The sequence below is a fragment of the Pelmatolapia mariae genome, linkage group LG12, assembly GCF_036321145.2.
Source record: "Pelmatolapia mariae isolate MD_Pm_ZW linkage group LG12, Pm_UMD_F_2, whole genome shotgun sequence".
In the NCBI taxonomy this organism is placed as follows: domain Eukaryota; kingdom Metazoa; phylum Chordata; class Actinopteri; order Cichliformes; family Cichlidae; genus Pelmatolapia; species Pelmatolapia mariae.
Window position 1 is genome coordinate 33374836 of NC_086237.1, and position 11040 is coordinate 33385875.

General features: G+C 37.8%; 1 protein-coding gene across 1 annotated transcript; it reads right to left on the reverse strand.

The window, feature by feature from the left end:
* Positions 1-2140: 2140 nt before the first annotated feature.
* LOC134638339 (E3 SUMO-protein ligase ZBED1-like) lies at positions 2141-4131 on the reverse strand. The gene is made up of 2 exons (XM_063488847.1): positions 3898-4131; positions 2141-3538 (listed from the first exon to the last, which is right to left on the reverse strand). The coding sequence occupies exons 1-2, from the start codon at positions 4129-4131 to the stop codon at positions 2141-2143; spliced, it is 1632 nt and encodes a 543-aa protein (XP_063344917.1).
* Between the last annotated feature and the right edge of the window lie 6909 nt (positions 4132-11040).

The window sequence follows — 11040 nt, forward strand, 5'->3', positions numbered from 1 at the left end:
CACTGTCACAAAATACCAAACACTTCCATACTAAACACTCATGTCCATTTAACCTGCTTATAAGAAGAAGGAAAATGTCTCTTGGAAGTCCTAATAAAGAAAAAAGCCTGAATAATGTTTAGATTTTATGCTGTTGACATGAGATGTTCCAGTAAGATATCTATATGATTCCTTTAACCTGCTTAAAAAGAACAGAATTTCACATTTCAAGTGACAGAAAAAAATGTTAGCCATGAAAAGTATTGTGATTCAGTAGATCCCTTCACCCTTATAAAAATGTATAAAGTGGGCAAACACAATATTTATTACAGACTGGGAAATAATTATTTGATCCCCTGCTGAGTTTGTACGTTTTCCCACGTAAAAAAAAGAACAATGTCTAATGTTTATGGTAGCTTTGTTTTAATGGAAAGAGAGAACATCAAATCAAAAATCCAGAAGAAATATTACATAAAAGTTATACAAAGATATACATTTATTTGCTTGTCACTGAGTTAAGTGAGTATCCCCAAACAAAACAGGTGCAGGTATTTGGTGGAGAAACCTTTGTTGGTAAGTTTTTCTGGAGGAACCGTGGCCCATTGCATTTTTTTCTTGCTGTACTTCCATTAATATTACTATTTCACCTCTTGAGTCACACTGAACTAAAAATGTGATACTGCTGATGGTCAGCAGAATTGCCCAGATTTCTAAGTCAAGTAAAGCTACAATAACAAGTTTAACTTGCAGCCAATTTTTTATAAAAGTAAAGCCCATTTACATTTACATTCTTTCCACACGTATCCTCTGTGATTGCCTTACATTCATACTAGCAAGTATGAATGGCAGTGCCAGCAGGAGGACTGGCTATGAGCTACATTGGCTGGATGGGTCAAAGCTATGAGGGAAATTAGTAGCTGTCATAGTTGTCCAGCCCCATGAAGCAGTCATTCTAAGGAAATGAACTTGTAAGTTCATTTCCAAAAGTAAATTCAAAGTAAACAACAGAATTATGTCAGGAACAAGTTATTAGTGCTGAGCAGAGTAGATAATGAGTTGAGTTTCTTACAAAGCAAAGTCTGTCTTTGTCAGAAAACCGTCACAGGTGAGTGAATCTGTTTGTACACTTGGAACAGAAAAATTAGTCTCAAAAGAGCAAACATCAATTTTGATAAGGAAAGGGGAAAAAAAACAACAACAACAAACATACAAGAAATGACATAGACAAATCAATAGACCATAAAAATCATAGTCTTCAACTACAGAACATTTCAAAGAATTGTTTCACCTCAAACTATACTCTTTAACTTTAAGAGAAGATATTTACTAAGAAAGAAAGCTTAACAACACCATATTATTATGTTCTATAGTAGGACTGCACAGTTATGGCCTAAATGATTATCATGATTATTACGATAAATATTCATCTCATGATTGAGCTTATTATCTTTCTATAGATAGATAGATGACTCCAGACTACATGTATGGTATTTCAGCGAGGGCTATGAATTACGCAACTGTGTTGGACATCTGAATTGACCATGGTGATTCATGTTTGTATTGTGTTCAGGAAGTGGGGACAGTAGAAGGAAGTTTGATTTTAAGCATCAGTTTGCTAGGACCACACAAAGGCAAATGTGTCCGACAGTTAAGGGTATAAGAATATGGAATTCTCTTCAAGATGATCTCAAGAGTTGTACAAATATGCACCGTTTTAAAATGTGTTACATACTTAAAAGGATAAATCAATATGAAGAACATAAAAGTAATTTGGGCTAAATGTGGAAGGAAAAAATTTCATTGCCATTTAGTAGTGCTGTATATTGCTGATTAGGGCTACCACAAACAATTATTTTGATAGTCGACTAGTCACCGATTCTTTTTTCGATTAGTCGACTAATCAGATCATGCATCCATTGGATGTAAAACGTACAGCTTATTGCACCAGCACGCATCTGCTCTTATATAACTATCATTAGCTTACAGCTTAATGTGTTTAAGGTATGTGGAACTAAAAATAAAGACAAGATGATAGTTTATTAAACTTTTAATGAAATTTCTAGTTTGAAGCAACAAACCGAAAACAAATAACAAAAGAGCATTTTGTGCTCAGTGCTCACAACTATATTGAACTTTGGGACTATATAGTGAGTATAGCAATCTACACAAGATTATTGTTCATAGCCAGGAAAGTTAGCTTTTCTACATGTTCTGCAGAAAGGCTTGCTCTCTTTTGAGAGCAGATGTTCCCTGCTGTGGAGAAGATCCGCTCCGATGGGGTGGAGGTTGCAGGAATGCACAGAAAAGATTTAGCTAGCTTTGTGGGGAAACGTCCCTCATTTTCGCTCCACCATTTAAGAGGATCATCCTTTTTAGAAACTGTGGCTTCTTTAAAGTACAGCTGAACTTCACTTCTCATAACTTGGACATCTTGGTCCTCCTTGGATGCTTCTTCCTCATTGTCACCCTGACTGTCTGTGTCAGACTCAAGGAGGTTGTCCAGAGCAGTCTTTTCAATTCTACCTGAACCATTGGCCGTCTGCACTTTTGCATGCTCATGTGTCCCAGCATTTGCTTCTTTGACAGCAAGCACTTCAACAGTCCCCTGCACTCTGATGACACCTTCAGGAGCCAAAAACTTCAACTTTCTGTATCTGGGGTCCAAGGCAGCTGCGAGAATAACAGGGTTTTCTTTGTCTGCTGAGAAAGTGCATATACTCCCCCATCTCTGTGTTATGCCTTTTTCTGAACTAGCAATAAAAGATTTTCCTGAGCTCGTCTCCAGTTGGCTTTGGTGTACAGCCCATGTCAGCCCTTTGACCACCTGTGGAAGACCTGAAACGGTTGTGTACTGCTGTCCACTAAGGTAAACAGTAGCAGTCTCAAAAGGTGCCAACCCTTGCTTCAGTTCTTCAAGCAGCACCCACTGCTCTGGCTTCAAGTCGAAGTAGTGTTTCCCCCTTGGCGTTACCTCGGGATCTGAAAGAGTGGCAGTGAGAGGCCAGCACTGTTCGAAGAGTCTCTCTATCATGTGAAATGTACTATTCCATATTGTACTGACATCTTGGATCAGTGTATTTTTCTTCACATTCATTTGCTCCTGTTTCATTTTTAGCCTTGTACTAGCCAGCTCACTTCTCTTAAAGTGCTCCACTAGCTGCCTAGCAGCACCTAGTGCTCTGCTGATGGTGGTTTCTTTGAGAGCAGTATTGACTATGAGCTGGAGTGTGTGTCCAGCACAGCAGATAGAGGCCCATCCATGTTTTTCTTCAAGCAGTTGCATTGCTGCCACCATATTGGAACCACTGTCATGTACTACTGCTTTTATTTTGGCAGGCAAGATGTCAAACTTTGTTAGCACCTCTTCCATCCATGTCACTATATTGGCACCAGTATGCCTCTCCTCAAGAGGCATGGTGTCAAGGATGAAGCTCTTCATCTTCCAATCTTCATTCAGGAAATGGCAAGACACACCAAGGTAGGCCTCTGTTGCACGACTGGTCCAGATATCAGCAGTCAGGGTGAAGAAACCTTTGACACCACCAAGGGTCTGCTTTACCTAAAGATATGAGATGATTTGGAACAATAGTAAGCATTAGGGAAATATATTACAGTATATTTTTTCATTATTAGTAATGCTTGTCAGTTTATGCATCAAGATTTAAATTTACCAATTGAATAATTCAGTTACATCAAATACAGTTACGTATGTTAAACAATAAACATTCAACATATCAGTAAAAAACAAAAAAAACAAAAAACAACAACTTTACATTACATGCTTTAACCAAGATTAATTTATTGGTTGCTCAGTCAGCAAGCTGTTAATATTATTTCATCATGAAATGTATTAAATTCTAATACAAATTGCTATTTTGTGTTTGTGGTGTGAGAGAGTGGAGAGAAAGAGAAACCAACCTTCTCAAAGGTAGCATCATATTTCTTTTCCATCAGTTTGGTGAAGTGGGATCGGCCTGGTAGGTAGTTATCATGGTAATCTGGGTTGAACTGCTTGATCATCTCTTTGAAACCTTGATCATCAACCATAGACAGGGGTCTCATGTCCGTCACCAACATGTTCAAGATTGATTCAGTCAGGACATCTGCTTGTCGAGGTGTACATGTTGTTGGCTTGGTGACAAAGTCGTCCATTGAAGACGAACGTTTTTTTTTTTTTTAGCAGTCCTGTAACGTAACATTTACAGCTATCAATATAAGCAATAATAAGTAGTGCTGTCAGCGTTAATCTCGTCAATATGATGTTAACGCGGCAAATCCCCGTTAGCTCGATAACGCGGTGCGAGGGCTGCACGGGGCTCACTAACGGGGATTTGCTGCGTTAATGCGGTTATGGCGTTAACGTCATATTAACGAGATTAACGCTGACAGCACTAATAATAAGTAATAAGTAGCTCGCTGTTTACGCTAATGTTAGCAGCTAACTAGCCAATTAGCTTACCGAGACGACTGTACCACTTCGTCGTCGGATGCCACGACGTGCTTCCTTTCTAGATGCTCGTGCATCGCCGTTGTACTGCCATGGAAGGCAAGTTCCGTTTTGCAGATTTTGCATTGGACATTCTTTTCTCTTGTTTTGTCAAAATGCTCCCAGACTTTCAAGTTCCGTTGCCGAGTAGCCATGATAACGGAGACTGCTTCTTCTTCTTCGTCTTTGGCGTTTAACGGCATCCTTGTAGATGCATTGCCGCCATCTTCTGTTTCAGTCCGTTATTACACTCTTAAATCCTACTATTATTCCTGCACCTTTCAGGATTTTACGACGCTTCAAACAACGCGTCGACTATTAAATTAGGCATCGACGATTTTGATAGTTGACGTAATTGTGACTAGTCGACTTATCGTGGCAGCCCTATTGCTAGTTACACTGATTTGTTGTTTAGTTTTGCATTGTTACATAAAGATACACGTTAAAGGGCTTTTTGGGTTGTTGGCGCCCTCTCGTAAGGATAATTAGATTGCAGATAGGGGGCAGGTGCTAATAAGAATTTATTCTTCTTCCTGCTCCTTTTCACCCATGGGTGCAGTGTTATATTAGTGGGAAGGAGGATTTGTTTGTAGGAAATGAAACACTGTTGAACCATGTGTGAAATAAATAAATAAATGAAATGAAATAAAATGTTAGCAAACATTGCGTTTTTTCTTGGCATTCATTTGATTTTTTTTTTTTTTTTTTTTTTGGTATATCTGTCATTTCATGAAATATTAGTTGCAAGTTGTTCAGACTAGTGTAGGGAACAGAGTTAAGCCAAGAACTACACAGTGTAGGGAACAGTTGTGATTCGCAGATGATGAAATAGTAATTTAGGGAGTGCTCGATTTGCTTTTATTTTTGTGTCAGTGTTACTTTATCATGCTCAATTAATTGTGGGAAGCCATGACCAAGATTAAAATGTGTTTGATTGTTCAGCCCTGTGACATACTATGTTGAAAAAGACCAACTTGGCTAGCACCATGGATCAGCTTAGGGTTGCAAAGGCAGTTTTCTTAAGGTTCCATGGGACCCTTAAGAACCAAAGAAAACATCTTTGTGTGTTCTCCTGTTGTGGTTTAATGCCCAACAAGCATAACCTATAAGAAACAAAAAAGCACAAAAGAAATATTATCTCTTAATCTGCATTTTTAAAATGTCTTTTTTTAGTTCAGGGAAAAAGGTTTTTTTGGAACTTGTTTTTGCATAATTTAAATGGTTGTTAGTTTTACCTCTAGAGAAATTCACTGAAAGCAAAAGAATTACACTGAAATGAAAGACAAGCTTTTCAGCTCTGCAGGGCCATGCTTATTTTGTCTAATGATGTCACTATCACAGAGTTAAGCCAAGAAACAATATTTGAAAGGAAAACAGCACAGCTAGAAATTTGATATTTACCAAAATACAAGATCGACTAAATACCAGCAAGGGGCAATATGGTGAGTGATGTATGAAGAGGAAAGGTGCATGGAGAGGCGAAATAAGAGAGCCTGAATGATTGACAGTCTGTCTGCTCTGCGTTTCAGCAACTGAGGGGTGGAATCAATGGTCTTGCTTGGCTACCCATGGTAAAAACTCATCCCCTCTCCCTACCTCTCTTCAGTTGTTTCCATCTACCTGTGTCTAAAACCGATGCTCATACATATATTTTTGCCTGCTTAATCTTTTTATATACAATAACATTTCAGTAAGCTTATCCTTCCTGTCCCTTAGGTTTTTCTTCCCAGTCTTTATATCCATGGTGATATACAATGAGCCCCTAAAATACGTATTGTACTACTTGCTACTTGTTATAAATTCTTATTCATATAATACATTGAAAAACAATGATCAAAATAAACAAAAGCACACATATTAAGAGTAAGAATTTTACCAAAATTTGATTAACAACAACAACAAAATACAGCTTGTTTAAAATCTTCATTAAGGATACTTGTAAGTTTCACAGTGAATACAAAGAATCACGTTCTTTGTCTGTCAAAGTAGCTCTTTGAGCTTGCCTTATTGTGCGCATAAGAAAGGGAGCAGAAGCTGAGCAAAGTATAGACTGAGTGACAAAGCAACAATAAAAAATCAGCTACAATATAGAAGATTGAGTTAGGTAACTGACAAGGTATGGAAGCAGATAAAGTGTCCCTCCAATGGCCATCTAACCTCTGACCTTTGTAACGAGTGGCTGAGTGTCTAAACGTCATTCAGATAACGAGTTATGGCCCCGTTGACACTAAATGGCAGTCAATGGACAGATAGATGGCCCACTGGGAATGGATGAAGTCAATGGGCAGTGAGAGTGAGTTCCATATTGCATTAATGGGAGCAATACAATATACTAAATGGTATTTAGCAGACACTTTTATCCAAAATGTCTTGAAGTACCTCATTGAGTGCTTTTATTTTTAGAAAGAGTGGCCCCATTGAAAATCAGGGTCCCTTACACCCCAAACCTGTTGGGACTTTGAGTACTTGCAGTGCAGCAATACTGGATTCACATAGTCTGAGTCAGCAGGCAAATATTCCTTTTTTTAATTTTAATTTTATTTTTATATGCAATAAACAGCAAGGAATTTTATATGAATCAGGAGATTTCAGTAAGTCTACATGATATTTAAAATAATGAAGAAAAGGCACAGCACCCTTAATTCTCTCGTGTGGGAGGAGAGTTTCACTTCTTTACCATTAGGCAAGCGCTGGTGGAGAAGCATTATCTTTAGCAACATTCAAACATAAAATATCCTTTCATTCTTTTGCTATGTGTTAAGAGTCCCTCCAGTATTCCTAATTTTCACATATTCAGAATTCAATTTTGTTTTTATTTCTTTATCTGACGGTTCTTTTTTTCTTTAGATGCCTAGTATAGCATTATGTACAGTTTGCACAGTTTCATTAACTAAATTTCCCACTGGATGATACATAATTTGTAAGATGTAATATTTTTTGTATGCAATTCTTCCAGAGAACATAGCATCAGGATTAACATATTTATTTCTTCATTTCCAAGGAGTCTATTGGTGTGTGAGAGGCGAAGTCCCCAAAAGATTTGAAAGCCATTGATGTGTCATTGGGTCATAAAGTTGGGAATCACACTTTTGCTGCACACTGATAGTGAAAAGAAGAGATAAAGGAGCATGATTGTATGTCTAAGCGAAAGTGGAACTCAAGCTATGTGTTGCACTTTTGCTGAAAACAGTTAAATGAACTGCAGCTGTAAGTACAATCACACCCGACACGTTTGCCTCGTGCCATTCATAGATAGACGTGGACATAGTCACATCAAAGATGAGTTTTGGACTTCACATTTTGGTAGGAAATGAAATAAAGTGGATGAAAGGGTAGGGTGCTAATTTATCAGCTAACATTAGCATACTTAGCAATACTTAGCAAACTGCATTCAGAGTGTAGGGGTGCAACACACAAACACACATCGGATAAATAGAAAAGTACAATTTTACTCACTGAAACTGAAGCACAAACTTCTCAGATGATCTGTACCAGTATCCATTAAAAATATATATATTTACAAGGGCACGTCAGCACATACAAGCAAAGTTGAGAGGTTCTCTTTAATGACTGAGAAGTAGTGGCTGAGGCCTAGTAAACACCGATTAGCCCCTGTCAGTCTGTCAATCAACATGGCCTCGCCCCTAATTCAGTTATCCCCATGGATGAGTTTCTTTTCTTTTTTTTAAATTCTCCCCACAACTCAGAGTTGTTATGGCATGTGATTGCAGTCACACTATATGCCTACCTGCCCAACTCTAACTGAATCACGCTCACTTAATTGCGTGTGGACACAGCAAGCAGCAATCACACTTGTCAAATGACGTGGACTCGGGGGCTAAATGCACTCAAGCATGCTATGGATCGCCTTCTGTGAATACACCCTGAAAGTTTTGCTTTATTCAAAGTTTTACGTTGCCAGTTTCACAAAAAGAAACTGTAACCTGATGGGAGTACAGTTTTCATCAACAGTAACAGCTACAGATGGGAATGACAAGCAAAATAAGGCTGATATCATCTTTGACTATATAGTGTAAAAACAATTTATAACTGTAAAAGATGTTAAGCCATGGGGAAAAAGTCATATCAGATCTACAGGAATAGAGCCAGTTAATGGTGACATCACAAAAGACGGCTGCTACGAGGTCCTTTCTTAAGCCTTAAGACATACTTAAATCCAAAACTTCCTTAATTACATGTAGGTGTACTATACACTAGGTTCAATCAGATCACTTCACATGGAGTAGTAATACAGAGCTGTAAAAGAGAATAAATTTTATGGAAATGACTTGTCATTTAAATATCTCAGCATGTGATGTAAAATTTTCCTATTCACCTGATTTGGAGTTTTATAGTAAAGTCTATAAAAATCAACCATTCTGGCATCTCTATGGTATTTTAAGAAAAGGAACAGTGCCTTGGCAGTTGCAGACAAAAGTCTTCATCATTATGCCTTATTCACTTTGCTGTAATTAAATATAATAAATGTCACCTTTCCCTTCTTTTTAGTTTTATATTCTTCTCTACGCTTTCACACGTTTAAAGCAGAGCACTGCACAGATCTTGGGTAGATGCTCAAAAGATTAGCAACCACATCAAAGAGATCAACAGCACTATCTCTACAATAATTGATGAGTCCACCACAGTTTATTTGAAGTGTGAGTCCAGCAAAAGTAGTAATCCCCCTTTTGAATTTCTGGGCCTTGGGGAAATGACCTGACCAAAGGTCTAAATAACTGTAAGCTACAACTTAAAGTTTCATGTTGATTCCCAGTAACTCAGATCATTTAGCTGTATTTGATGCTGGGTCAGAAGTGAGGGGTGGCTCAGAGAGATTCAGGCAGTAACACAGTACTGTCTAAATCACAGAATTAGGCTGCACTGTATCACTGAAGTTGTAGACTTCTCCTATGCAAGCTATGGTCTAGAATATAATATTTCCCAAACATGTAAAGAAGTTCCCAAAGTGACATATGGGACAGCTGTACTATATATTTATCACAATTAAGGAACAAATAGTGCAACAGTACTGTAGTTTTAGTACTACACTTGATTAGATAACAGTCTTTTGTTACAAGGCAATTCTTTGAAACACTTGTTTCTGGCATTTTTATAGGATTTGCTAACCATAAGAAATGTAAAATATATCCGGAGTTTTACTCTTTGATAACATTTTAATATGACATAATCACACAGACAGTGCAGAAATTATAAATACAATATGTCACATGGCCCACACTTTCTGCAAGCTCATGTTGTAGGTATAAAATTTCCATTCAAACAACCTGCCACCCTGGAGCTTCAGTTGCAGTGTTAATATGTATTGCACAGTCAAATTACCATAGCAAATTTACATTTTCTGCTTGTGTGTGAAAACAATTTCGCACCCATACCCAGCACGCTACAAACTCCTCATTTTGTCTGTTTCAATCACCACTGTCTTTTGCTATGCTGTTTCCTCCCTTTCTGACTTTCTTAGCCCCCTTGCCTACTTTATTCCTCCATATCTTCTTTTTGGTACCACCTTTCTCTGTGCTTATTCAACCCAAGTGTTTCCCAGCTTCCTACCTTAGCTCTGATTGTTGCCTGGATTCAGAGCCAAGGGTGGATCTAGAGGAATCAGAGGTGTCAGGATGTGGAACATCTTTTCAATGCCACAATACCCGGAGGACTTTGTGTGACCATGCCAAAATCAATCAGCCTTCTATTCATCATCTAACCCTGTCTTTAAAAGTCTTTGAAGATGTCTTACCTAAGTTGTCTGCCTGAAGGTTTCAATGTTTTGCTGCTTTTTCTTTAAACAGTTACATTATTCTCAATTCATATGTGATAAGCTGTTAATGAATATAATCTGTAATATATTAATTCTCAGTACTATAATGAATATATCAGACTCGCCCAATTCTTGAGCTATATTACTCCTGTGTAATATTAAACTATGTAGCAGACGATGTATGCATCATGGAGACGTTTCAGTGGACAATTTGATGCTGTTGGATGCTGTTTTGTTTTATGTGAGTCATTGTCAGTGACATTAAGCCAAGCTAGAAGTGGAGCTGCAGGTGTGGCTGCCAAGTAAGAGAAAGAAATCTCTCTCTAAAGCTGTAACTCTGAAGCATACCAATTATAACAACACTTTTGGAGTTGCCAGGTTTGGAAAATGAACCTTATCCCATACCGAGATTCCCTTATGTTTTTTTTCCCCTTAAGTTTTACTTAAGGAAGAAGAAACATTTTGAAACTCTGAAACTTAAGGCTTATACGAAATTAAAACTAATTAAGACTTTTACAAAGTATTCGATTGCACGTTTTAGCCTATCTAGAAGGTCAACTCTGGAAAGAATACGTTTTGCAGACTAAAATATATGCTCTGCATGAAAATACACGATGACAGTTTCAAAGACAGAGGGCCAAGGGAGATGGAATATATACTCAAAACTTCATTTGAAATCTGAAAAACATACACAATGTGAAAAGGGGATCAAAGATCAACTGGATAAGACTGGTAGAAAAATAAAGAAACAGGCTGCGTTGAGTGTTTGAGATTTCTGATAGGAATGCCTCGGGGCCTGCAA